We start from the raw sequence: 26,141 nt of genomic DNA, 5'->3' as shown, positions 1-26,141 counted from the left end.
TAGTCGACAGCACATCTCAATGAGTATAATCAACTGACCTTGTACACGTTGGTTCCCCACCAACTGAAGTTATCCGCGGCACCGGTATAGAAAATGGCGAAGAAGATGACGATGCCAGCGATAGCGACAGAGCAATCCAGAGCCGAGCTCAGAACAAAATTGAACCGATGCCACCAGCTGGTCTTGCGCTTCTTAATCAGAGCGCCAAACAAGAGCCCCAATAAAGCCCAACTGCCATAGTTGACACCTGATGCAGGAGGGATATAGTTCAAGCCGCCTAGGAACAGCGGAACGTGAATCTTCTTCAGCCAATTGACATGAGGGAATGCCCTGGTTCGAAGGAGGTATGCGACGACAGGGAGAAGAGCTCCGACCAGGAAGAACCACAGCAAGGGCCTGTAGAGAGCACCTGGCTCGAAGAAACGACGGGGACCGAGGGCACCCCAGACCATACTTGTGTTGAAATGAGTTCGTGAAAAGGGACATGTGAAGCCGTTCGGAGCAAGTTTGACATTGCAGACGTTGGGTATGTTTCCGAGTGCCCAGTTGAGGACGGACACTTGACCAAGAGTTCCGACGATAAGGCCGACTACTTGGACCAGGAAGAGGCTTCGAGGAGGGATCTGAAATACGTCAGTTTGAAGTCAGCCGCATCGAGACAAGGACCACCTACGCCGCAGTAGATGCCAAGCTTCAGATCTTGAGAGAAAGCGAGACCCTTGATGCCCGAGATGTAGCCAACATTGAAGAACCAGATATTGGCCAGGACCTTGCCTTCCCAGACGTAACCAGCGATGATGCGACAGAAAATATCGATCTGGATCTTGATATTGCTTGTAGCATACACCCAAGCGAGCTTCGGAAGTCAGGAGAATGCTTGTGAGTGGAAGCCGAGGTACTCACAGGGATGAAGAAGATAGTAGAAACTACCATGCCGAAGATCACGCCGTACCAACGCAGCTGAACGGGATAGTACTCGTAGGTGAAGATACCGATACCCAATGCTACAAGAGCAGCAATCATGTACCACCAAAGCGGGACTGCATCATATTGTGGTTGCAGTCTGTCGCGAGTGGAAGTGTCCTTCGACGTCAACGATTTGCGAGCATCGCGGAATGTTCTCACTAAATCCCGGCGCTTCTCGAGAAAGAGCCAGACAAAAAGAGACGAGATGGTAGCAAACGACAGACCGAAAGTGTTGAGCGCATAGGTTACGGGGAGATAGATCTGGGGGAAGAGCATTAGCATCTCTTATTTCTGGGAGGCATGACGGGGTGAGACTTACATCAGAGTACTGTGCATACAGATCATGATCAAAAGTGAAGCCGTCCTTCTTATTGACAACCTTCGAGACGTTGAAGACTTCTCCGGTGTTGTCGAAGATTGAATTGCTTTGAAGCGGGAGATGGGCGGAGAACCAGGTGTTCGAGTAGTACAGCGCGGGGCTAACAATGTAGATCCAGAAGACAAGCGAGGCGAGGACATTGAGGATAGCCCAGACTGGGACAACAAGTGGTGATCCGATGTAGGCGATTTGACTCCCTGAAGAAACAGCTTGTTAGCGACCGAAACCCCGAATCATAGAGCGGCGAGTACATACAGTCGAAGGTGAAGGGCAACAACCCCAGTCCACTCTTCATGCCAAACACCTGGTTGACGACAGGGTTCTTGGGGGCGATCCAACAAATCCATGTAAAGTAACCCAATGCAGGGAAGATAAAGTTGGGGAACCAGTACCAGCAGAAAGAGGCGCAGAAGGCGAGGATAAAGAAGTGGTAACGAGAAATCTTGCTGCAACCAAGTTAGTAAAGCCCGTCCCCGAGAGCGCTAAGAGAAGTGCTTACCCAGCGATCACCTCCTTGCGTGGTGTATGCAAGGCTGCATTGAGAGCCGTGTTTCCAAGCACGCCTGGCCAAACGAGGCTCTTTGGTTCAACAACCACTGATCGCGTCAAGCCAGACAGAGCAAAGCCGAACAAGATTGAGGTGAGTGTTGCGAGGATCTCGAAAACCCATCCCGCCTTAAGCCCGTAGAATACCCGCTGTTCGGTGAGGACGTCGGCACTCAATCGGGTCAAGAAGCTGAGGTTGGCCAAGATGTAGATGAGCATGTTCTCCTGATCTAAGATTAGTGAGTGTCTCTTGAAGGATCCTCGGGAGCAAATACCTTGTGGTTGAAGGGTCCTGGGTTCAGGCTGTGTCGCTTGCCGAACAAGATGAAGCCCCAGTCCGGTATCGCATACTCCCATGCCTTGCCGACGGGATAAGCGAGAAACTGGATTGCGGACTGCGAAAGACTGATAGATGGGAATCTGAGCGTGTACAGAGTGTTTACTCCGCTACCAACAAGGCAAAAGGCAATGCCGATTGTCCACATGCGAAGAGTCAGACATGGCAGAGTTGGATCATCATCCTTGAAGCCCACGCCGGCCGCTGACAAGACTTCTTCAACAGATTCGCCTTTGATTCATGAGCATAAGCAATTTGTGAAGGTACAAGTCAACAACGTACCTGAAGATGTCTCTGGTCGGACCAGGCCCTCGTTTGGAGCGCTCACTTCGGCCTCAGCCTGACTTTTCTCAACAGATGCACTCATGTCGAGATTTCCGTATGCAGAGCTCGCGATGATCACATCAAACGAGATCAGATAAGATGGAAATGATTATCGATTGATTATCTATCTTATAACAAGATCTGCCAAGCCGTCACGACGGCAAAGTCGGTTCGGCGACCTTGGCGAGGACTCCACAATAAGAAGTAGTGAATGTTGGCATGAGTTAATTCTGTGGTTCTTAGCGTGCCGTATGCCGAGATATCTTAGCAATTCTCGGCACTGAAGATGGCCTCGTCAATTGCTAGATCATTTCAAGAACCTTGAAATTGTCTGCCACCCTCAACAAAATATGTTCTAAATCCTTTTTGAAGTCACAAGATTCTCATGTCAAGGATTACTAATAGAGAACTCAAATTGTCGCATCAGATTTCATGGTTCTCAGCTTTTCTCAGCTGTAGCAAGGCTAGTAGCCATTATCACGGTACTCGGCACGTTTGCCGAGGAACTACGCGGCACTGCCTCAAGAAATTCTTACATGGCATGATAGCCATCATTAGCCAAGCATTACCAATTATACGGTCCATCAAATAGAACTAAGCATATCAAATAACCGGTTCTTGGCAAAATGTCTTGCGTTGTATTAGGACCCTGAAGTTCAGGGATGGTTTATCAATCGACCAGGATCGGCCGTCCACTCGCTCTGGGTCGCGTGGGAGTATAACTCATGAAAGGTGTGATCCATCCAGCTTATCGAGTCAGTGAATGCAACCAAGGTTGAAATCTCGACTACATATTGGTCTCTGCTTGGACCTAGCCCTTGTAAAAGATTCCACCGAACTGAATTTAGTGCAACGAAATGGCACCACTGATAAAGCAAACCATACAACATTCAAACAATTAAGCATAACTCCTAATATCACAGCTCCTCCTCCTCCTCCACACACAAACTATTCGATCCGGCTTTGTTCTACGCTACCGAGATGAGTTTGGGCGACTGAAGAGTCACCTCAGATGTGTCTGCAATTCTCAGTCTCTCTATTCCACGAATCACATCATCTGGGATCTGAGACAAGTGAGAAGACGATGGTGAGTTGGATGATGGCGAGCGAGACCGCTTTCGCGACATGGGTGTGAGTTTAGGCCGTTCGCTTATAGACGCGTATCGGGGTGTGTATTCGTCCTCATCCCCGCTAGGAACTGGCTCGTCCTTCAATGGCATCTTCATGTCCCGGGAGGGGGATTCTGTTTGTCTCCCCGAGGTTGACTCATGCTGGTTTGCTTGGGGCGTCGCCTGTTGTGACACCATTGTGCTGCCGGGGCCTGCTACTGATTTCGGTTGTTGGCTGAATATGAATCTGCTCGCCAGCGCCACTTTCTCCAATGTTTCTGTAAGGGAACTGGCTAGTGGCGCGTTCGCGAATCCGTTTTGGTGAGCTGAAAAGTCAAGTAGTACGCCCGAGGACGGGTTGGAATCATGCCTAGGCAGGGATGGCTGATGAGCAGGCTCATTTGATGTTGTGTTCTGGGGTGTAGCCTCTTGATGTAACTTTGTTCGATTGGCCATCCTGATTTGGATGCCTTTAACTACCTCCCTTGTGAGTAAGGCATCAATAGCATTTGGTGGAGCAGCCAGCACCTTCTTCAGGAGGCTCACGCCGCGCTCAGGGAGGTCTCCCCATGTCAGAGTTTTCGGATCTGCCATAAGCCATTGCATCAACCGCTGCGGGAGTGCCCTGACGACTGCTAGCTCTCGTTCTTCCTTGTCAGGTGAGACGTAAATGACGAGCTTGCGCACGGGACGGTTTGCGTCATGAGAAGGAATAAAAAGCTTTGGGTGTGTGCTCGGAGCAGCAAATCCGCGATGGCGATGGGGCCCAGTGCCCAGGCACCTGGAAGTTTTTCCACGCGTAAGCAGCACTTTTTCAGACTGTATGCCTTCGACAGCAAGCACTTCAGCGTCTCTCAAGATATTTATAAGTGCCACTTTGTCCCGGTTTGTTGTCGTTCGGGGGCTGCCGCAATGCATGGCGATTCTAGGTAACATATTAGCTCCGTCCATTAATTCAGGGGTTATGAGACTCACCGAAGAATGCCTTCCGCCCTCTCAACCACGTCCCATTCAAGCTTCTGTTGCTTTGCTCTTGGACACCAAATGCACCTGTGGCGGACATGGTTCGACAAATAGCGATCTTGGAAGCCCAGCCATGTGAACAGTGGATTGAGAATCGCGATCTCCTCGGCAGTAACATCGAGGAGAGGAAGATCGTCCTTGAAGGTTGTCGCGAACTCCTGATCGTCGGGAATAAAGAACTCTTCCGTGCCAACAAAGCGATGATTTTTGCCGTTCCGTTTGCCAAGAAAAACTCGCCGGGGCAAAATTTCGTCGGGCTTAATCGATATTTCGGACGTCTTGATCAGGCAGTTGAGAAGACTAAAAAGGTCTCGCATCTCGAACTCAGGTGTATCGTCAGACATGCGTGACAAAACGGTTTTTTCTGTTGCTTCTTCAACCCCGAGGAGGCCTACGAAGAAATTTTTGAGATCTGGATATAGTCTACTCAACTCGGTCAAGTTTCTGATTTTCATGAGCGGCGACCAAATACATGTGAGCTGGGTTTGCCACTTGATGACACTACCCTGCGGAACGGCGATCATGTTTAACTGTTGGAATAGTCTCCTGTTCCTCCAAGTCAGCAAATTGGTCTGTGGGTAACACGACGTACTAACGGCATGGCGGTTCTCTCTTGCTCACGTAGCTGTCTCTCACTTTGCGGTAAAGTTCGGGTTTCAAGACTCTCATTCAAGGCACGATAAAGTTCAGCCATTGGTTGAATGGACGTTTGACCAGTCGACTTCTGGAGAGCATTCAGTCCATAAAAGATGCTATGCCAGACGTTAGGAAAGTCCGGAATGCCGAGAACCAGTTGATAGAAATCATTCTTCGCTAGTGGTTCAGAGGAGCTTGCGTCAGTTCCAGCTGACACGGGCCTGAGGACTATCTTTGACCGCACGTATTCTGGCGCACGGTTAAAGCATGAACTGGGCTTTATCCATTTGCCCTTGTGGAGGAGGAGTTCGCCAGCGTTGAAATTGTGCCTGCAAGGTCAGAATATGACGGGGACAACGGTGAAAAAAAGCCTTACCGATTTTCATCGTCAGATAGAAACTTGTAGTGGATCCTGTTGTAGGGCCTGTCGTACATCGAGCGAAGACGGAAGCAGGCGTAAATCCCGAAGACACGTCCTGGATCTTTGACATTTGTCGGCGATGCTTCCTTGATAGTAAGTAAAAGATCAGCGAGGAACTGATCGCCGAGTTCGTATTGGCAACCGATCTCCCAGAGGAAGCTCCACGAGGAACTATCCTCGTCTTTGAAGTCCTGGTCGTTAAGAATAACGAAACGGAATGGTTCCTCAGGCAAAAGGAAATTAGAGCAAATTCTCATGAAGTTTGTTGTACGAATCCATGTCTTGGAAATAGGATGAAGACGTCCGTCGTGACAAGGGACCTTGACCTGTCTCAGTTGATATAGAAGCTTAGCCGAGTCACGGAATTGCTCTCTGTTTGTGTCCCAGACGCGATGAAGGTAATCAATAAACTCATGAGGTTTGTCGTCCGCAAGACGAAGCGCAGCTGGTGAAAGAGACTCTGGGTCGTCTTTGTCAACAAGGGGAGGATCGGATTCCAGGGGCTCAGGCATTATGAAAAAGCGTGAGACTCAGAAACTGAGCTCGCGTTGAAGTTGGAGTTGAAATGTTGGAAACGCGTCGTGGAAAATTCACGATGCAGCTTTTGGAATAAAAAGTACGAGACCTTCACTGACAGTATCGATACAGTGCGTATTTGAAAATTGCGCCACTGGACACAACTACCAAAACGCGCCACCTTATGCGGGCTCGGGCCATTATTGGACCAGGAACAGGCCCCTCAACCGCCATGATAAGGCATAACCCCATGAACGAAATCGCAGCACGTACAGTGTGAGGATTCTAAGTAAGGTATCCCCGCTTCCATTGATCATACTGATTCATACACCACCGCGTTTTTTCGTTTATTCAGCCACCGCTCAAGGAAGCACATTCTCAACAAGTAACGCAAGTGGGCTCCGAATTACCTTGCTTTTTCTATTAAAGCCATTGGAAAATGATTTCTGGGGTGACTTAAAGGCGAATTGAATTTGAGATCACGAAGACGGTAAGACCCAGCCCATCAACTTCACATCCTCAGTAGACACTTAGTTGACCAGTTCTGGCTCTCTACTCCCACTACCGGTGAACATGCACATCTTTAGCCTCAGCTCCTAATGACCTCATAATGACTCGATTGACTAAATACACACAAATTGGAACCGCGTGAAACATGACAACAAACGACTCCTTTTTCAAACAGCTACTTCCGCTCCAGCACCTAAGAAAACGAACGAGGTAGATAGATCTGACTGCGAATCACTGAACGGGCGAAAACGACTCGATCGGCTTATCTCCCTTGAGCTAAAGCCACTACACAGCTTGGGCACTCCCGCTCCAGTATCTGAGATTCTGAGAAGCTCAAGGCGACTGGCTAATGCATCCACGGTGGATGTATCAGAAAGGATAGAAGAAACATGCTCTGCCTCCTCCGGGGAGTGAGGCGTGGACCTTCTTCGTGACTTGGGTACAAGGAGCCGCCGCGGCGTTGTTGTTGGGCTGTGCTTGAGTTCCGCGGGAAATTCTTCTACGCTGGCGGGTTGTGTCACTGGAGTCTCCATAGGTCCTGTCTTTAGTACAGCCGCCGTGGTCTCGGGAGGATATTGTTGCTGGTTTTGGTCCAAGGGTGAATCTGCTGGTGTTAAGCTTTCAGGAGTCATGGACGTAGTATTCGAAGCGTTGGTGGTCGTGGCTTCGCTCTCAGATCTGCATAATATCAGCGTCAAGGACAGAATTGATTCAACAACTGTACAACTCACTCTTCGTTCATCAAACCTGTTGGAAGGTCCAAGTCTCCCACAAGATCAATCTTTTTCTCCTCCAGGAGGGCATTGACCTGACCAGGCAAAGTGCATAGGACGCTCCTCAAGAGAGTCTCAGCTCGTCTATTAAGCTTTTGGTCCAGCTGCATGGTCTCCGGGTTTACCATGAGCCAATGCAACAAACGTCTTGGGAGTCCATCACCATATGCTCGCCGTATCTCAGCTTCTTCAGCCGCGATGTGAACAAAAAGTTTGTCCAAAGTCATTCCGGAGTCATCGATGCTAACTGATACAGGAAGCCTCGTGCTTGGTGTGCCACGAAGCCCTGTTCGTTGTCAAAGCAAGGGCCCATGGAGTAACTTCCCGGTACGGTTGTGAACAGGCCAGCCATGAGCTCTGCCCGCTCGACAGCGAACATTTCGCCCTCCTTCAAGATATTAAGCAGCTTTCGCCTCGCTAGGGTGTTTCCCGCACGGGGACTCTTGAACTGGGCAGCAATACTTGCAGACAGGTTAGACATTTGCCAGCATGGAGAAAGAATTACTAACCTGACAATGGCCTCTGCCTTCTCAGCTATATCCCAGTGCAACTTCCTCTGCTTCGCCCCAGTCGGCCGGATAACTCGTTCAATAACGTTGTTGGATATATACTTGTCGTTCAACTGCAGACGTTCAAACTCCGTCTCAAGTCTTTTCATCTTGCCAGGAACAAGCATGGGAACTTGATCCCGAAACATGAGCTCGAGCACCGGATCATCAGCAATAAGGAAATAGTCATCAGCGGGCATCGGCTCAACCCTGGTCGCCGTAGTGAATACTGGAAAGTAAGGTAAGGTTAAAGCTTTATAAGGATCGGGTTGTAAGTTGGCCAAGATCGTCCGGTCAACATCGACTAGAGCCGCACGTTGAGAACGTAATTGGGCAGGATCGGAAGGAATCGGGCTGATTTCAAGAACTTTTCTCGGGAACCTGTCCACGTTGACAATATTGAGGAAGAATTCCGTCAGGTTGTCATACCGTTGACTCAGATCAACCTTTCCAGGATTGTTACCACGGGGATCCCAAATACAGTCCACACGCCGAAACCATTTGACGCATTTGTTTTGCTCGACAGCAATCCAAGACTGAGAGTAGAAAGCAGCCCTGTCCACTACCAGTACATGGTTCCCAAGATATTCAAGTACTCACCTCACAAAGTCTCGTTCTTCCTCTCTAATGGCGTTCTTTGAGTCGATCATGAGCCGTTCTTCCTCTGACGAACCGCATTCGTAGCCCAAGGGAAGATTCATTCGCTGAAGAGCAAAATACAAGAGTGACACATCATCAATCACTGCAGAAGCCTCACGAGCTCGCTGATACTCGATTTCGCTGATGGCGGTACGCCATGTATAATCAGGCTGCCATATCAACAGCACCTCCTCATAAAACTTCTTGATGGTTTTTTCTTGGTCTTTTGGCAAGTTGCATTCTCGTGGCAATAGTGACAGCGACTTTTTTGACCGTACCCAAGCCGGACCGTTGATGCAACATTCGCTGGGTGACCTCCAACCGTGGTGCCAGATAAGTGAGTGTTTCTCAAATTGGTCCCTGAGACACAATTAGTTCGCATGGAAACAGTGTTACCATGATTAATACCTGATATATTTGCAGTTGGAATCGATGTCGGGGTCGGAGATTGCAACATTTCTCAAGTACACAAGACTCAGCGCATAGTAGAGAGTCGACAGAGGATAGTTGGGATCGACGGCTTGAGGTGAACCTTCTTTGTGACCAATCAGAAGAGCAATCACGGCTTCGGCCCCGTGGCGCAGGTCAAAGGCGTGGTCAATTTGCTCGAGTAAGGGCATCTTCTTGGTCAAGAGCTTGCGTGATCCAAAAACAAAAGAGTTGTTCACTCGTGTAAGTGTTGAGGTGGAAGGGGGATACACGCGACGTGGACGCGTGCGGTCATTTATTAATGAAAGTTGACACGGTGCCGATCTAATCCCAGCCCCAGCCCCGCGTAAGACGGATCAACAGGGGACATTTGTAAACAGAATAAAGGAAAGTGGCTGTTTGATACATGAATGATTGGCCAAAAGGCTTAATATGGTTTCACATTGGTAAAATAAAATGGCGTACGTGGTTAGTCCTTTGGTGCGGCTGACGCGAATATTAGAGGTAACTGGTCTCTACTTTGGCAATGGTGTTACAGAACCCCCGCACCGCTAAAGTTGTCTGTGGTGGGTGGTACCCCAATGTTCCAAGATAACACACAACTCGACACGTACAGTGTCCAAAGTCACTTGGCAGTCTACACCCACTGTGATACCGACGGGATCCGTGAACTGACAGCAAAACTCCTATCAGCCTCACGTATCAATAACCTTTAGAGGAGGGCGCTCAAAGTCTCTAAAGCACTCAATCATACATATACTTGCAGGAGGACGAGCTCTTGGAGACTGGGATCGGCAATTGACCTGCGCAAACTAGCTCAAGAGATTGTATACAAATTTGGATATGAAACCAGCCAAGTTCTTCAAATATTACTTTTTGCTAGCTCATTCCTTTCGAGGTCTCTTCCGACCTGTCAATGGGGGAGGAGATCCTGAAGATGCCGAAGCCCTGTCATTAGGTCGCCGCTTTTGCCCACGCGGTGTCAATGTCTGTCGCTCTGACGCGCTTCCAGCAGCCGGGACAATGCCTAGGAACGCATCCAGCGTTCCAGCCTGCCTGACTTTGGGGGTTTGGGAAGCGGGAGAATCAGCCAGGGGAATCTTGTCTTCTGGTGTTGTTTGGAGTGGCGCTTCTGCCTCCTGATCCTCCATCTGATCCAAGCATTCTTCTTGCATTATGCCTGGCCTATTATTTGTCAGTTTCCCTACACAAACACTGTGAATGGTTGGACTTACAGTCTGTTGCCTCGAAGTGTGAAAGGCTGTTCAATGCCTTCGGCCTCAAGTATGTCATTGGCCAACTCAGGAGGTGCGCTCAACACACTCTTTACAAGGCTCACACCGAGCTCGGGTATCTCAACAGAGCCCCGGCCGTAAGTCTCTGGTCCTGTCATGAGCCATTCCATCAATAGACGAGGCAATGCAACAGCCATTGCCAACTGTCGTTGCTTCTTGTCGGCCGGAACAAGAGCGACAAGGACGTCTGAAGAGCCCAAATTCAGCTGGGGTACATATCTTTGACGAAGCCGCCTGGGGGAGTCATTTTACGGTGGCTATCCCTCATGTTGATACCGGTTAGTCGTACCTGAGAGAACAAACCATCGACTTCCTTCATCCTGGCTCCTCGCAAAAAACTGAGCATTTGGTTTCTTTTAGAGATGGATCTTGTTCCGCGAGCCCGAAAATAAGCAGCGATCCTGGCGCATCTTTTAGTCTGTGTGTAACGGAATCGGTCAGTTGACTTCAAGAACCTACCTCAGAAGAGCCTCGGCTTTCTGACCAATGTCCCAATCAATCGTATGTAAAGATTTTTATCTGGGCTTTATAACTTCGTGCTCTACATTGCGAGACAAGTATTTCTTCCCCATACCAAGCCACTTGATTAGAGATTCGAGCCGCATAACTTGGCTCCGTGTAAAAGCAAGCATGTTGTCATTGTCCCTCAATAGTTTGAAAAGGCGCATGTCGTCGACAATGAAGAAGTCTGTAGCGCAACAGACACGCTTTAGCTCGCCCGATGGTGTGAGAACAGGGAAAATGGGCTTAGAGATTAACTCGCTAGGGTCTATGAGTTCAGCGAAGTTCTGGATCATAATGTTGAGATGAGACAAGAGGGTGAAAGTCTCGTCGGCAGGCGCGTCGGCTGCGACATCGAATATCTGTTGTTGGACAGCCTCCATCGTCAATTCCGGTATCTTTAGACGACCTACGAAGAAGGACTTGAGAGCAGGGTATTGCTGGCTGATGTCGACTTTCCTGGGCAGCTTCACACCGTGCGACCATACCATATAGTTGAGTGTGTTCCAAGTGGAAGGCTCCCAGTTTCGGTCCGGGGGAATATAAGTAATAAAGGCTTCATTTTTGAATTCCTCTCTGGTATTTTCTGTCAGTAGACCCTTCGTATTCCTGTTGATTTCTTTTGCTGGAATACAGACATCATGCGTTCTTTTTCTCGTCCTCTCACATCAAGATCCTCAAGAGCCTGATACAGCTTGATAACATCTTGACGGGGACACATGTTCCAGATGTACTTATTTCTATAGCTTCTGAGTTCCTCAAGGATGCCGGAATAACTGTTCACGTCTTCTAAATGAAGCACTCTTTTGTAGAACCGTTCAATCAGGTCCGTCTCGGATGGTGTTGCGTTCCACCTAGCGGGTAGTGGCATTGAAGGCTTGCTCGACGTTGCGCCCTCGGGACCATAGCATACCGCATGATCAGGGTTAATCCAGCCTTGTTGTTGTAAGAGGAGTGAGTTTCTTGCAAAAGTCTCCCTAGATTTACCGTCAGACAACTCCGCATGCAGGAACACAGTCAAGATCAACTATACCTGATCCATTTCGCGACCTTGTTCTCGCCGTCTCTACCGACTTCAGCTTTTAGGTAGAACTTATAGAGAAGTATGTATAATTCCGTGACTCGCCGTGGAGATTTGACCTCATTGGTCGAATTGAGCTTGATATCCAACAGAGTATCGGTCCAGAAGTAGACATCAGGTTTGGTTTTACATCGAAGTTGTGGAAGAAACTCCCAAACTCCGAGGGTACCATCTTCTGGGAGAGGGGGGTCAAGATGAACGAAGGAGGCTTTTTCATCGGGCAACAAGTAACGAGCTCGCAGGCGCCGGAGTTCCGGGAGCGGAACCCAGGTCTTGTAGATTCGGCATGTCTCCCCATTCTCGAGGAGTACTTTGATACTTCTAAGGGACCTCAAACAGCGGGGGTTCTCGGCAAGTCTTTCTGCATGTTCTGGCCAAACGCGACGTAGGTATGGCAAAAAGTCCCCGGGATGCCTTCTGGCGTATGTCATAGCATAATGGGAAATTCTCGAGGGCGTGCCCGGTACGAATAGCGGTGGGTCGGAGTTTGCAGAAGAAGCCATTTTCGATGAAACAATGCATATAACGGCCAACGAGACGCGTGCTCAATCGGCTGCTTTACACAGCGAGATTATGAGAGACGCAACGCGGGGTATCTTCGATGTCGGTGATGTCAGCCTCAAATGGCTGAACTTTAACTTGAGCAAGCGATTGGCCAATGAACGGCACGTCCCTCAGACTGTCTCAGACTTCCAACTCTCTACTAAAACAGCCACGTCGCGTCGCGTATATAGAAATTAATTTGGGCATCGTAGACGAAATTAATAGTTTCTTATCTCACCGACGCAGTTAATTGACAGCGTATCAGGTTGCTGGAAATCGACATCGATCTCAAGGAACTGAAGACAAGTGAGAGGGTTTAGGTTAGGCCGGTTCAGCCAAACGAGCGGAATAAAACGCTAGCAAAACGATTAATTGTGAACGGTGAAATAGAAAACTGCCAGGGAAAAAGTCATTGGTTTGGTTAATATATTTTGAGGATCCAGAGCCTGGTGCGCTTTTACGTGAAATGCATTGTATTGTTCATCTCAGATTCAAAGAATGTTGCTGTCAGTTTCTCATAATTGCTACCAACGCCAAGAGATAGAAACAACACAAACAGTCGTGATCAATCATCTTCCCAGTCCAGCTGTGGAATCCCCGATCTTAGTCAAACTTGCTGTCTTGGAATGTGCTTCGCATAGGCATCTCAGAGTCATAGCTACCAGCCTCCTTCTTCATGTGCCTATCAAAGCTTTGCGTGGACATCTGAACCTTCTCGAACCAAGTCCTGTCCAGGACGGGAGCCGCAGGAGGGCTCTGGCCACGGGATCGAGCTGCTTCAGCCTGGTTGGCGTAGTTGTGGATGGCAAGACTGGACGCGATCTGGAATGCGCTTCGGATCTGTCGACCATTCCAGCATCCAGTTGATCGAGCGAGCTCTTCGTAGTGCTTGGCGGCAAAGTCGATGATCTCGTTCTCCTTGATGACGAGGGCGGGTTCGCCAGTCATGCGGTGGCGTTCGGCCTCGATCTGCTTGAGCTTGCCGATGTTGAGGCGGAAGATGTCGCGTGTCTGAGTCTTGTCTAGAGGAGGGTAGTACAGGGAGAGGTGGATACGAGACTTGAAGGCCTCGTCGATTGTGCCGACTCTGTTGGTAGTCAGGAAGAGAAGACCGTTGTAGTACTCAAGAACTCGGAGGAAGACGGACACGAGAGCGTTACGCTTCATGTCCTGCTTGGATCGCTGAGTGAGGAACACGTCGGCCTCATCGAGCAGAAGAACACAGTCCCAGAGATGAGCGAGACGGAAGACATTCTTCAGCGAAGACTCAACCTCATGGGGTGTAAGACCGAGATCGCCGCAAGTGATGACAAACAGCGGCTTGCGGTTCTCCATAGCGACAGCCTCAGCGGTGGCGGTCTTTCCGACACCAGGAACACCATGCAGAAGCACAACAAGACCACGACCCTTGCCTTGTATCAGGTCCTGGCTAGGTCCCTCAGTAGCGGCATCGGCATACTTGCGCTCAAGAACCTTTTTCTGGAAATGCGACATAACAAGTCCGCGCACAACATCCTTGTAGTCGCTCTGAATGCGGAGGTTCTCAAAGACACCAGGCTCGCGCCGCACGGGCTTAAGAACGTTGAGATCAATTGGCAAGAACCGACGCTCGCGAAGAGCGTAGGCAAACATGCGCTTGGGAAGAAGAACAAGGTCTTCATCGCGAAGCTCCAGAGCCTTGGGGTTGGTCTCAAAGGTTCGGCTGCCCTTGACACGAACACGGAGGAAAGCGTCAACCGCAAGGTTGTCCCTTCGCTGACGGGCTTCAACACCATCGACGTGCTGGATGATCTCATTCTGTGAGTACGCCAGGTTCTGGCGGGTGCCGTTGAACCAATGCTGGATAGGCATCTCGTCATCCTTGATCTCGCATCGTGAAGACTTGTTGATCGTAAGCTGATGGAATCGCGGGCGCCAGTCAGGCATCTTCTGGTAAGCCTCTGTGAGGTCGACAATAACATCGCTCTCGACGAACTCAGGATGTCGCATCTTCTCATAGTCCTCGTTGTCAAGGATCTCCTCTTCGGGCTCGGTGCGGTGAGAAGGAGGGTTTCTGGTCAGAGTCCAAGCGCTGTACTGCTGGTGGCGATCATCCAAATAGTTGATAAACTTGCGGCCCTGGTCTTGCATTGAGCTGAGAAGCTGCTTGTAATCGTGGCGGTATCGAATTGGGAAGGCCTCGAGGGAGTCAATTGATCGCTCTCCAATGAACGACTCAATCTCAAACTTGCGACGGACAGCGCCAAAGGTGTTGCCATCGTGATCGATGTAATAGGCAGAGATCTTGAACTTGGAGTTCTCGTCGATCTGTTGCTCATCTGCGAAGAAGTCCCAGCCTGAGGTGGGATAGGATGTCTCGGGCTCGGGGCTTCGGACCTTGTAGACACGCCAGATTTCGTGGTAGCGGCCGCCGGTCTCACCGGACGCAGGCATATAAATGAGGTCACCGACGCGGAAGAGCGACCACAGATCGTCGAACTTAACGCGGTCGGCGGTAGAGCCCTCAAAGCGGTTGTAAAGAGGAAGGACTTCCTTGTCGACAAAGTCAACGTAGCATCGCATGTCGCGCAGCGCCTCGGGACTGTCCATCAGATTGTCGTAGTCTTCATCGGCGTCGGAGTCAACCGATTCAATGCTTGAAGCCTCAGATGTTTGAGAGGCAACATCGTCACCATCTTCAGCAGCCTCCTCCTCATCAACGACCTCTGCCTCTGTCTCTTCAGCGACGTCGACAGCCTCGGAGCTTTCGCTACCGATGTCCTCGAAGTCAGCCCACTTGTCCTCAAGAGTCGCAAGGATCTCTCGCATCTTGGGTTGGAAGTGGACCAGTGTCTTGAAGGGTCGCATAAATGTTCGGGGAGACGATCGCTTCTCGGTGTCGTTCATAAGAGCTGTCAAGTGGCCCAAGATAGGTTGGGACTGGATGCGAATGCGCTGAATCTCAGAGTCGGAAGACGGTTGACCATCCTTCTCGCGACGAGCCTTCTCATAGGCATCGGTCTTGCGATGAGGCGTCTCAATAACACCACCGCCAGGGTAGTACATGTACTTCTGACGAAGACGAGCCATCTCCTCACGTCGACGGAGACCATGCTCACGACGGATCTGAGCCTGGGTACCAGTACCCGACATCAGAACGTCAATGGCATAATCAGGTTCATCGATGTCTTGGAATCTGTTCTTAAAGTTCTCAAAGTTGACCTTTCGGACTTCGGGAATCTTGGGGCGCCATTTGGCAGCAGTTCGGCGTCGGTCAGCGAGGATGCGCTCGCGTCGCTCTGCCTCTTGCTTGAGAGCCATGTATTCGAGATCATTCTCTTTGTGATTGCGTGTGTTGCGCGTGTTGTTTGTGGTGTTGCGACGGCCGCCACGCTTGGCCCTTGTTTGTGCAGTACGCGCCATTGTGAATGAAGATGAGTGATTAGTGTTGGTGTGAATGAAGATGACGGTGTTGAGACCTGGAGATGAGTGTGTCTTATAACAAAATGCACATTGCAAAGGCCTCTGGCCTAATCAGGCAGCTCACGCATGCCTGCATGCATTGACATCGTGAATTCGATAAGACGACTGATTGCCAAGATGCCTTGCCGGGCTGAGTCACTTCCCGTGCCGTGTTGCACAGAAACCCCCCCCCTGCACTCCGTAGGACTACAGGCGGCAATGCCGCTGAGAGTCGTGGCGAAGCGCCCAAGCGTTGCATGGGTGTCAGAAAAGGAGGGGCTCACCTTCACACGAACTCGCCGTTTACAGATTCAGGCTTTTTGTCACCTCCCAGTCTCCGCTAAAAGGGCCTCCCGCTAACGAGCCAATGGTTCCTGAGATGGCGTTTGAGGATTCACAGCTAACAGATCCCTCAAGGCAGCAACCGGGTGGCTTGGAATGCGGTGTATCGTATTCACGATCGAGGAGCCTATCAAAGAATCGTATTTGAAGCTCTCTACCGCTTATTGTCTGTGATAGTCATGCAGTCATTGTAGGCCGGTTTCATCAGTCTTGAAGGAGTAATTTTGTTGTAACTGGACGAAGTCCTACTTCACCGAACGGCACTTCGGGTGCCAGCCTGCAAACCCTTGCCCTCAGACCTTTTTCATGTGAGATCTCGGCAATTACCAATCGAGACATAGTGCGACAATGGGTCTCCTCCATGATGAGTAAAGTATCTTGAAGAGTGACTGGCTCAGTTCGTAAGGAACCCCAACCGGAATAAGGTCCCAGTTCTGACAAGTCCAGAGTCGGCTCTGAAAGACTCTTAGACATAGTCAAAACATCGGCGGAACAAAAGTACTGAAGCTATTGTAACTTTGTATTTAATCTATCTTGACCTGCTATCCAAGAACATGTCCTAATTCGTGGTCGGAAAGTTACTCAAGCGACCGCCATCGACGACAATAACTGTGCCGTTGCAATATCCACCCGCTCGAGATGCAAGGTATAGGAAAGTTCCCGACATATCCTTCTCGTCTCCCATTCTTCGAAGTGGCGCCATCGATGTCGGTACGGCACCAGGCTGTCCTGACTCATCGGTATACATCTTGACGATTGGTTCTGACATTTCGCTGGGGAATACTGTGAAACGTTAGAATGCCACTTTTCCATTGACATATGAATCAACTCACATCCAGGAGCGATACAGTTGGCTCTGATGTTCCATTGAGGAAGGGCAACGGCAAGTTGCTTGGCAGCTAGGACAGCGCCAGCCTTGGATTGTCCGTATGCCCAACCGCCGGGGGCTTTCTTGTTGAATGCGGCGATGGAGCTGGTAACAATGACTTGGGAAGTCTGTTCGACATTTCCCTTCTCATTGCCCTTCTTCAGAAGTGGGAGGAAAGCCATGCTCGTAAACCAAACCGACGCGGTGTTGATGGCGAACGTGTTGACATAGTCGCCGAAATCAGTGTCGAAGTTGGACTTGGCCCATTCTTCCAGAGTCGTTTCGGGAGTGAGTGGCTTGACTTGGGGCCCTCCGATACCAGAGTTGCACACCAATAGGTTGACGTACCCAGTGTCCTTCTCAATCTGAGAGACCATTTTCTGCAGATCTGACTTGGAGGTGACGTCGCACTGGACCCCAACGACCTTGTCGCCCAATGAGCTGGTGACTTCATCCAGCTTTTCCTTCCTTCTACCAGCGATGTAGACCTTTGCGGCACCATTTTGGAGTAACGCCTTGACGAACATGAGGCCGATGCCTGGAATATGATCAGTTGTGAATACGTGCTTTGAGGGGTTTCACTGACCTGAGCCTCCGCCTGTCACGACCGCGACAAGGCCATTGAGGTTGAAGAGCGAGCCAGCGCTGAGTTGTTCTGAGGACATGATCGCTATGTGATTCGAAAATGGGTTCTCTAGAGAGCTGAGTCGTTAGTCGGGGATCTCGAAAGTTGAGGTTGAGGCAATTCATTGATCATCGAGCCCCGCTTACGCAGTCAAGCTGTCATATCGTCGTTATCAATTCAACCCCGCTCTCATCTCAGCCAACACTTACAGTATTTTATTATCCACGCCGTGTGCAGTATTCTAGTCTTATTAAATGTTCCTTTTGACCCCGATTTCTGATTCCAATTTATATGAGTTCCATCACGAAGTTCTACCTCCGCGTAGGTAAGAATGGCAGCCATAGCCACGGCTCGGTTCGGCCGACAACCCCACTAGATCGCTTGCAATTCCGAGACTCGAAATCACTACCGTCTGAAACGTTTGCTTGGAGGGGAAGCATAGGAATAACCGGCTACTCTATAAACTTTTGGTTGTAGTTATCATGGAAGACCAGACAGAGCTCAGAGAAACCAGTATCAGTGGCAGAAGCGCATCGAGGTTTGTTGCGGCACCCGAGTACTGTCTACGCGGAAGCCGCGGAAGGACAAGGCATCCCGGTATCTTAGCTCTCAAAAGCTTGAATCAACACGTGTAACTGATAGCGAATAATCTATTTGCTACGTCCCGATCATAGTGGCATGATGCTTCCCAATATCATACGGTTGTCCTAAGCGAAAGCACTAGGCAAGTCAGAAAAGTCTGAATAACGAGGAATCGCCCCTGGACTTACATGACACGAAGATGTATAAAAGTCAAAAGCTGAGTCCATATGAATTTTTACCCCCAATCAACTCGATCTTCTTTCAATAAATACAGAGTTTCCAACAGACTCGAAACAAACATTCCTATCAATGACTGAATCCGCGCAAGGACGTCTTCTCACTGATGACCAGAGCTTGCAAAAGCTCGGGTTAGACAGATCTCGACCTGCAAGCTGGGAAGACGGCTTACGCAGTCCCGGCGTCGAAAGCGGAGAGTGGGAGTGGTGGTACGCCGACGCACATCTTCAAGATGGCTGGTTCCTGCAGGTTGCCTTCTTCTATATAACAGAAGGAGACGGTCCCAAGACGGGACTTATTGATCTTAACATCGCCAAGGATGGCAAGAAGCTATGTGACTTGCATAAGAATCTTGGCAGTCTCCCTTCCGATATCGTCGTGGCAAAAGATCACTGTGATCTTCAGTATCGCCAGAGTTACTTCCGCAGTGTCGATGGTCTCAACGAGTATCACATCTTTGTCGACCCGGATGAGATGGAAGGATTTGGTTTCGACGTGGTGATCAAGAGAAGTACTCCATCATACAGACCGGGCTCAGGTCGATGGGACGTGGACGGTCGTCACTTCTCATGGTTCGTAGCTGTCCCTGGTGGCCAGCTCAACGGAGAAGTCACGGTCAACGGCACTAAGACCAAGGTTGAAGGCAATGCCTACCATGACCACAACTGGGGCAACGTCCCCATGGAGACGATCTTGGGAAACTGGATCTGGGGACGCGCTGATGTTGGGGGGCTGTCTATAGTGTCAGCCTCAGTGCGCTTCCGTCAAGATTGTGGTGGTAGAGAAGTGCCTCTACTCTTCGTCGTCCGTGGGAATGAGGTCCTGGTGAATGTGAGCGACGATCAACTTGTGTGCTTGGAGGGAGTGAAGATCGCGCAACCAGACACGGGCAAGCCCACCAGCTCTGATTGTATATACCTCGTCAAGTCAGCAGGTGACAGCCTTGCGCAGGTTCGCTTTGACGGACAGCAGAAGGTGATTGCATCTTTCCCTTACCCGACTACGAGTCAGGAATGGGAGACACGGTATACAAGGTTTGCTGGGATGGTAACTATCAATATCAAGGACGGAGACAGGCACTTACATGTCTCTGATCATGGTAGCTTGGAGGTTATGGACTTCTTTGGCCGAAGGAAGGCATGAAGGGAATTTTGAATCCGTTCCTCATCCTCACCCCCCAAACCAGTGTTGATTGGTTTGTAGCGTTATAGATCTAGATATGATTAAGCCTAGGAACAACACATCTCATCTCTTTTATCTGAATACGGGCTTTCATCGTGTGAAGATGACAGTGAAAACTTATGGTATGGCCAACTGTTTTTGACTTTCAATTTCCATGGGACAGCTGCTCTTCACGTTAGCGAGACCGATATACATATGCACAGCTCTTACCTACACATGTAAACGCTTTTTATGCACGGTTATAATTGAAACTCCCAGGACTACACGTTTATTTGCCCAGTTATAGCCACGGCTCGGCTCGGCCGAGAGTCCAGCGGTCAATTCCGTCTCCGAGCCTTGATACTGTCGGATCTCTAATCTCTTCAAATGACAGCATCGTGTTTAAAATTATCGTGTATTAATCTTATGAACTTGATCAGCCCCGTATTCTCTCAGCTATCGAAGCTTCCACCCGGATGTGACTCACCTCAGCAAAAGTATTAACACTTTAACTTTTCCAGTCCAGCCCGAGTGACTCAGTTAACGAAACCTTTGACAGTTTAACCTTCCGCTACAGCACGTACATGATCCTTCTTGGAGTCATTCGACAACTCTAATCATTGACTTTCCAATGGCCGTACGCCGGCTTTCCTTAGTTTATCGCCTCAATCCATAGAGTCACAAGCTCCATTATCCAGTCGACATTATCCTTCAACGCCACGATGGCTTCGCTCTTCTCGTCCTCCTTCTCGTCCTCCTTCTCGTCCTCCTTCTCTACTAGCTCTTTTAGCGCCTCGACCTTGTGGCGAGCAAAGTTCATGAGGTGGCGAGCGTGTAGGTCGTCGATAGCTGCCTTGAACGCCTCACAACCGAAGAGGGCCAGCCTGGCATATACCACGCCGCGAACCGCTTTGTATTCAAAGTGGGCTCTTGTGAGAAATCGAAGGTCATCCTCCTTTAGGGCTTCAAAGCTATCCTGCCTTCTGATATCGCATTGGCTTGCATAAGTCAGAGCACTGAACGTGATAGAGAAATTGTGGATATAGTCTTGAGCCTCCCGGCTTGTACGGTCCTTGCTGATAACAGTTCGGTTTGCGGTCGCCATTTTGTGTGTTGAGATGTGTTGTGGTGGTGTGTGTGCAGAGATGCAAACTCGAGGTTATATCCCTTCTTATAACCTCTTGGTCTCTTCCTTTTGCAATGCCCTAGGGCTTGTAATAAGATTTATTGGTCATCGTGAAAGCTTCTGGGTAAAAGCTTATATCGGGGAAAAAAATATCGTGTTGTCATTCATTATCTGTGTTTGCAGCCTAAAGCTTAACCTTATAGGCCGCCGTGATCCATAGCTTCAAATGACAGAGACATGTTCCAGAAAAGAGGGCCGGGCCGTTTTCTGGAAGTTAAGATATCCGTAGACGAAGAACATAGTGAGGAGTGTAGCATATGAGGCTACAGCGTGACACAAGGACCAAGCCACCTAAGACTGAGGCTGATTGCACAATCAGAATCTGCCTTGGCTGAAGCCTAGGCAGACATGATCACTGTGGATAAAATAAATGCAAAGCGGATGAGAGAACTTGACATTTCTAAACTGGTAGAATAGTCATCAGAGAGATACCCATTCAATACTTTCTCACTACCGTCGTGAACCCCAACGCTTCCTACCCGACCAACGTTACCAGTTCAACACTATGTCACAAAACAAGAAAGCCGTGGATCCGGTACCAGGACAGAAGCCCTGCGATACAATTGAACAAACTGCACGAGAAACATCCGAAGCCGACGTGTTGGCCATGATCGAAAGAATCCGTAACCGGTCGGGCGAAGATATAGCTGCCGACTCAGAGAGGCTTGCCGCGGAAGCAAACCGATTCTATGAAGAACAAATGCGAATTCGGTCACAGAAGCAAAAAGAGCAGATGATTTACACTGCGAAACTGGCTCTGCCCATCGCTTTCATTGTTGGGGCATGGTACTGGCTCTGGTAATGAGACTCGGATTGAAGGCTCTGTGGAACCTTCAATTCCGTCATCTGATGAAATCTCACTTTGAGAGAATAAGGTGGTGGACACGAGAGGATCGTGAGCCTCGGCTGGTGGCTCAAATGGATGATAAAAGAGCCCAAAAGTTAGTTGCGCTGATCACGCCATCTCGACCCCGCCCAGGCTCAAATGAGGTCATTTTGTCTTTTATCAACTTATTGCCTCAAGAAAAATCTTTCCAGTCCTCAGGAGCAGAATCAAGATCGCCCGTGATTATACCCATCAATACGAAGCATCATGAGTACACGGGACTCAGCTGCGCAAGGGGCCCAGGCCCATCAGCCAGCAGGCGCTGAAATAACGCCCAAAGTCCTGCTTATCGCTATGGTGAGGACAGCTCAGTTCTTGGGATAACGTTAAACTAATGGCGACAAGTTCTACGAAGAATCAAGGAATTGGCTTTCTTCTGATAGTGCTCTTCAGTTCTCTCGTAAAGTGCGCGTTCCGGGCTTGGCTAGGGGCTACGAAGATATCCATGTCACAGAAAATGGCGAAGTCGCACTTCTGGTAGTAGGAACTGCCCGTAAGGAACCAACCCCCTTCGAAAGCCTTTTTTGACCGAAAGCAGTTATCAATGCTTCTTTGTCGATCAGTGCTCTCTTGACATCGCCGCTCTTCGACCTCACAAAGTCATACTTTGTCCTGACCGGTATCGCTGGCGTCAATCCTAAGCGAGCTACTATTGGCTCTGTTGCCTTTGCCAAATTCGCTATTCAGGTTGATACGCAGCTTGAGTTTGATGCTAGGGAAGTCCCCGAGGAATGGGGGTCAGGGTATGCCCCAATGGGAGCAGACAGACCTGACCAGTTTCCTGGTATTGTGCATGGCTCTGAGGTATTCGAGCTTAATGCAGACTTGAGAGCTTACGCTCTTTCCGTTGCCAAGACTGTTGAGCTTACAGACTCACCCAAAGCCGCTGAACATCGAGCTTTGTGGAAGAACTCTCCCGGCGGTGTTTTTGACGCAGCGGCACAGGATCCAACTGTTCTTGAGGGAGATGTTCTGTCCTCCAATACCTTCTGGCATGGTCATCGAATTTCTGAAGCTATGGAGAGGGTTGCGAGAGTCTATACGTCAGGACAAGGAGAGTACACAATGACCGCTCAGGAGGATAATGCCCTTCTGGCTGGTCTACTGAACGCAGCACTTCAAGAGAAGGTTGACTTTTCACGAATCCTCCTGATTCGATCCGCTTCCAACTTCGACCGAGGACATGAAGATAAGCCCCATGAACTACCTTTTGTTATGGACAAAGGTGGCTTGGGGCCGTCCACTCGCAACCTCTATCTTACTGCTCTGAAGGTGATTGAGGGGATCTTGGAGGAGTGGTCTACCAGATTCGAGGCTGGCATCCCTGCTGAGAATTATATCGGTGATATCTTTGGCTCACTTGGTGGGACACCTGGTTTTGGCGATAAGCAGAATATTGAGCAGATAAGATCACACTGAACATGGCTATAGGCTTGCTTCCGATCGTCCATAGATTTCAATGTTATTACATAGACTCGAGATAACCACTTGGCGCTTGAGGCCGATTAGATACACAAATGAGGATATGAATGACAATCTAGCCACAGATTTATCTGACTTATTTGAGCCATCGACGACTGTTTGCGCCTAACTAATTCAATTAAAGATATTACATGTCTCGAAATAAGCAAAATTTTAGTTCGGCTAGAAGCCTATGTGAGATGGGTTAGGGCAACGTGACAGGGGCCTTTATGGCAGGGGCAAACTTGGTGTTCGAATAGGAACAGATGCAGGGTCGATGGAGAGACCCAGCTATATATCATCTGACTCGAGCCAGGAGAGGTAAGAGATCAGGGCCTTGACACTAGGTGATGGAAATACTCAGGTAATTCAATCACAGTTTTGGGAGACCCTTTGCAAAGTTTATTTTAGCATCTTCTTTCTAAGTCTTGAATTTTCTTGCTCCCGAACCTCAACTCACTCTTCGGTCAACGATGAATCATTACTTTCCTTGCTGGTTAGTCGATAAGCCTCCAATATACCCGTTTGGCACGGGTAGTCTAGCTCTATCTGACCACTGCCCTTCCGCCCTCCAGGTTTGTGCTATGAACTCAAATTCAGTGAAACATCGATCCCGCAGAGCAACCAGTAAGTCTCTTACTAGAACTATTGATTCTTCTCAGAATTTTGGTGTCTCCATTCGGGATTAAGAACGAGCCCGACATATAGATAATAATAGATAGAGTTTCGGACCGCACTCAACAGACCAAGTTTGCGAGGAGTTGCATATTTCCGTATTCTGCCATTGGAGGCCAGAAAGTGGACTGTTGATTGGGTGCCGTTTCAGTCGTAGTTTGGCTTTTAGGGCAACGCGTCAAGCCGCGGAGATACACTATTCTGATGATGATATGACACGTATGATCTGACCGAAAGGCATTCCACTTCACAAAGCGAGTGATCTTTCTTCTCGCGAAGCCGAGAAATGTCCAAATTTTCCCCTTCTGAGTTGAGCATCTGCTAGCTTAGCCCTAACTGCCTCCAAATTTGTAAAGTTGTTTCTTGCGCGTCGCCATCATAGTTTCAGCAATATAGTCATAAAGGACATTCATTTAGCAATAAATGAATCCAATTTGTTAGTAAGGCCCCATTCTATAGGGAAGGGAGTACTTGGCTTGGCATTGAGATATGCTAGGCGACGTTTTCAGGTGACCATTCCGGGCTCACCGGTGATCAGGGCTATGGAATCGAGGTCAACCACTAAACCATGTCCGCCCCATCATGCGTCAGTAACAGCTGTCATATTACCAAGCACTTAAACAAATATCTCCGCGCTCTTGTGCTATTTGTTGAGCCATATAATGGCCTGGTAGTAGCAGTATAAAGATCGACCAGTTTGGCTAATCGGACCCAACAATTATTCAATATTTACAACTCCTTCCATTTTATCCTATATCACTATGTCTCGTATGGTTACTACATGCTAGACCCTTGCTCCAGTAACCAGTCAACTCCTTCCTATTGCCAGTAGAGCTGCTGCCTCTACTGCTTGCATCAGAAACATCTCACTTCCAGCCAGGAGTGCACCGGTGACCGGAGCCAGATCTTTTTCATCGAACACTAGGTCAAACAGTCGAGCCAGTCATCCTCTTCTTACTCCAGTACTGGCTGTATCCGCAGGGTTTGCCCTCAGTTACTATCTTTACCAACGAGGCCCCCACCCAGTGAAGCTGGGCCTAGTGCCGGAGACGCCAGAAAAGCCCAAATGTGCCCATTGCGTGGTGAGAAACCAGAAGTGATCCAAGAAAAGCCTGTTGGGTGTTGTGAAGACGAACAAACCACGACATACCAAGAAAAGCCTCTTTCATGCTGCGTTGATGATGAGGTGAGTTACACCATTCACTCAGGTTTGGGCATAGCTGACCTTCCCAGGCATCCATAGCCATGGTCCCCGCTATTGGTGGAGATCATAAGCACAAGATCTTCGAGACAGTTGACGACGAGACACTGCTGATCTCAAAACTACCCAAAGAAGACGCCATTCTCACAACGGCACCAAATGTTCCTCCTTCTATCACAAGAGATCATCCTGCTCTTGTCAGGGTTCCCTTGGTGACTACGAATAAGCTGGCACAGCTGACCAGCCAGTACAAATACGAGCAGTGGACGTTCAACGGCACTGTCCCTGGCCCTTTCATTCGAGCCAAAGTTGGAGATGTTGTGGAGCTGAGTCTCACGAATAAAGACCCCGCAGGCAACCCTCACAATATCGACTGCCACGCATTCACTGGCCCTGGTGGTGGTGCCGCAGTTACTACCGCTGAAGAGGGCGAAACCAAGATCGGTCGCTTCAAGCTCCTTTACCCCGGCCTCTACGTCTACCATTGTGCCGCTGCCCCTGTTCCCGTTCACATTGCCAACGGCATGTACGGCCTTATGTACGTACAGCCAGAAGGCAATGACCTTCCACCCGTGGATAAGGAGTATTATATTATGCAGAGCGAGTTCTATCATGAACCACCAGAGGTTGATGATGACGGTCGACGATCTGAAATTGTCGAGTTCTCATAATCCAATGGTCTTCGTGAAGAACCTCAGGTCGTTGCCTTCAACGGTAGCGAGTCTGCCTTAACAAGAGATCATCCACTCAAGGCTCATGTTGGTGATGATGTGAGAATCTTCTTCGGAAATGCTGGACCAAACCTGACTAGTTCATTCCACATTATCGGCACGCACTTCAAGAATGTGTACCGAGACGGTGGCGTGACCAGCAACCCATCAAAGGGTATTCAGACCGTTT

General features: G+C 49.3%; 11 protein-coding genes across 11 annotated transcripts; 4 read left to right on the top strand and 7 right to left on the bottom strand.

The window, feature by feature from the left end:
* Positions 1-29: 29 nt before the first annotated feature.
* On the bottom strand, positions 30-2,595 carry FTJAE_8063 (OPT family small oligopeptide transporter; the record flags this gene model as incomplete). The annotated part of the gene is made up of 8 exons (XM_037354841.1): positions 30-623; positions 674-856; positions 904-1,227; positions 1,286-1,542; positions 1,601-1,791; positions 1,845-2,116; positions 2,167-2,459; positions 2,511-2,595. 8 exons carry the CDS (start codon positions 2,593-2,595, stop codon positions 30-32), a joined length of 2,199 nt encoding a protein of 732 aa, XP_037204855.1.
* Positions 2,596-3,520: 925 nt separating this feature from the next.
* On the bottom strand, positions 3,521-6,253 carry FTJAE_8062 (uncharacterized protein; the record flags this gene model as incomplete). Its single annotated transcript, XM_037354840.1, has 4 exons — positions 3,521-4,586; positions 4,637-5,230; positions 5,281-5,649; positions 5,697-6,253. The coding sequence occupies 4 exons, from the start codon at positions 6,251-6,253 to the stop codon at positions 3,521-3,523; spliced, it is 2,586 nt and encodes an 861-aa protein (XP_037204854.1).
* A 681-nt stretch (positions 6,254-6,934) lies between these two features.
* Positions 6,935-9,347, bottom strand: FTJAE_8061 (uncharacterized protein; the record flags this gene model as incomplete). Its single annotated transcript, XM_037354839.1, has 5 exons — positions 6,935-7,445; positions 7,499-7,624; positions 7,789-8,643; positions 8,689-9,087; positions 9,136-9,347. The coding sequence occupies 5 exons, from the start codon at positions 9,345-9,347 to the stop codon at positions 6,935-6,937; spliced, it is 2,103 nt and encodes a 700-aa protein (XP_037204853.1).
* A 693-nt stretch (positions 9,348-10,040) lies between these two features.
* FTJAE_8060 (uncharacterized protein) lies at positions 10,041-12,536 on the bottom strand (the record flags this gene model as incomplete). Its single annotated transcript, XM_037354838.1, has 5 exons — positions 10,041-10,341; positions 10,392-10,638; positions 11,026-11,528; positions 11,591-11,929; positions 11,986-12,536. 5 exons carry the CDS (start codon positions 12,534-12,536, stop codon positions 10,041-10,043), a joined length of 1,941 nt encoding a protein of 646 aa, XP_037204852.1.
* A 643-nt stretch (positions 12,537-13,179) lies between these two features.
* FTJAE_8059 (TOB3 (member of AAA-ATPase family)) lies at positions 13,180-15,978 on the bottom strand (the record flags this gene model as incomplete). Its single annotated transcript, XM_037354836.1, has 1 exon — positions 13,180-15,978. One exon carries the CDS (start codon positions 15,976-15,978, stop codon positions 13,180-13,182), a length of 2,799 nt encoding a protein of 932 aa, XP_037204851.1.
* A 940-nt stretch (positions 15,979-16,918) lies between these two features.
* Positions 16,919-17,892, bottom strand: FTJAE_8058 (uncharacterized protein; the record flags this gene model as incomplete). Its single annotated transcript, XM_037354835.1, has 3 exons — positions 16,919-17,142; positions 17,193-17,765; positions 17,814-17,892. The coding sequence occupies 3 exons, from the start codon at positions 17,890-17,892 to the stop codon at positions 16,919-16,921; spliced, it is 876 nt and encodes a 291-aa protein (XP_037204850.1).
* An 851-nt stretch (positions 17,893-18,743) lies between these two features.
* FTJAE_8057 (uncharacterized protein) lies at positions 18,744-19,814 on the top strand (the record flags this gene model as incomplete). Its single annotated transcript, XM_037354834.1, has 1 exon — positions 18,744-19,814. One exon carries the CDS (start codon positions 18,744-18,746, stop codon positions 19,812-19,814), a length of 1,071 nt encoding a protein of 356 aa, XP_037204849.1.
* A 670-nt stretch (positions 19,815-20,484) lies between these two features.
* FTJAE_8056 (uncharacterized protein) lies at positions 20,485-20,937 on the bottom strand (the record flags this gene model as incomplete). Its single annotated transcript, XM_037354833.1, has 1 exon — positions 20,485-20,937. The coding sequence occupies one exon, from the start codon at positions 20,935-20,937 to the stop codon at positions 20,485-20,487; it is 453 nt and encodes a 150-aa protein (XP_037204848.1).
* A 586-nt stretch (positions 20,938-21,523) lies between these two features.
* FTJAE_8055 (uncharacterized protein) lies at positions 21,524-21,820 on the top strand (the record flags this gene model as incomplete). Its single annotated transcript, XM_037354832.1, has 1 exon — positions 21,524-21,820. One exon carries the CDS (start codon positions 21,524-21,526, stop codon positions 21,818-21,820), a length of 297 nt encoding a protein of 98 aa, XP_037204847.1.
* A 291-nt stretch (positions 21,821-22,111) lies between these two features.
* Positions 22,112-23,323, top strand: FTJAE_8054 (purine nucleoside permease; the record flags this gene model as incomplete). Its single annotated transcript, XM_037354831.1, has 3 exons — positions 22,112-22,201; positions 22,250-22,397; positions 22,443-23,323. The coding sequence occupies 3 exons, from the start codon at positions 22,112-22,114 to the stop codon at positions 23,321-23,323; spliced, it is 1,119 nt and encodes a 372-aa protein (XP_037204846.1).
* Positions 23,324-25,285: 1,962 nt separating this feature from the next.
* Positions 25,286-25,912, top strand: FTJAE_8053 (copper-containing protein; the record flags this gene model as incomplete). Its single annotated transcript, XM_037354830.1, has 1 exon — positions 25,286-25,912. The coding sequence occupies one exon, from the start codon at positions 25,286-25,288 to the stop codon at positions 25,910-25,912; it is 627 nt and encodes a 208-aa protein (XP_037204845.1).
* Positions 25,913-26,141: the final 229 nt, after the last annotated feature.

Source organism: Fusarium tjaetaba, assembly GCF_013396195.1.
Source record: "Fusarium tjaetaba strain NRRL 66243 chromosome Unknown NRRL66243_c0000166, whole genome shotgun sequence".
NCBI classification, from domain to species: domain Eukaryota; kingdom Fungi; phylum Ascomycota; class Sordariomycetes; order Hypocreales; family Nectriaceae; genus Fusarium; species Fusarium tjaetaba.
The sequence above is the reverse complement of the archived record's forward strand: the minus strand, read 5'-3'. Positions and strand labels throughout refer to the sequence as shown.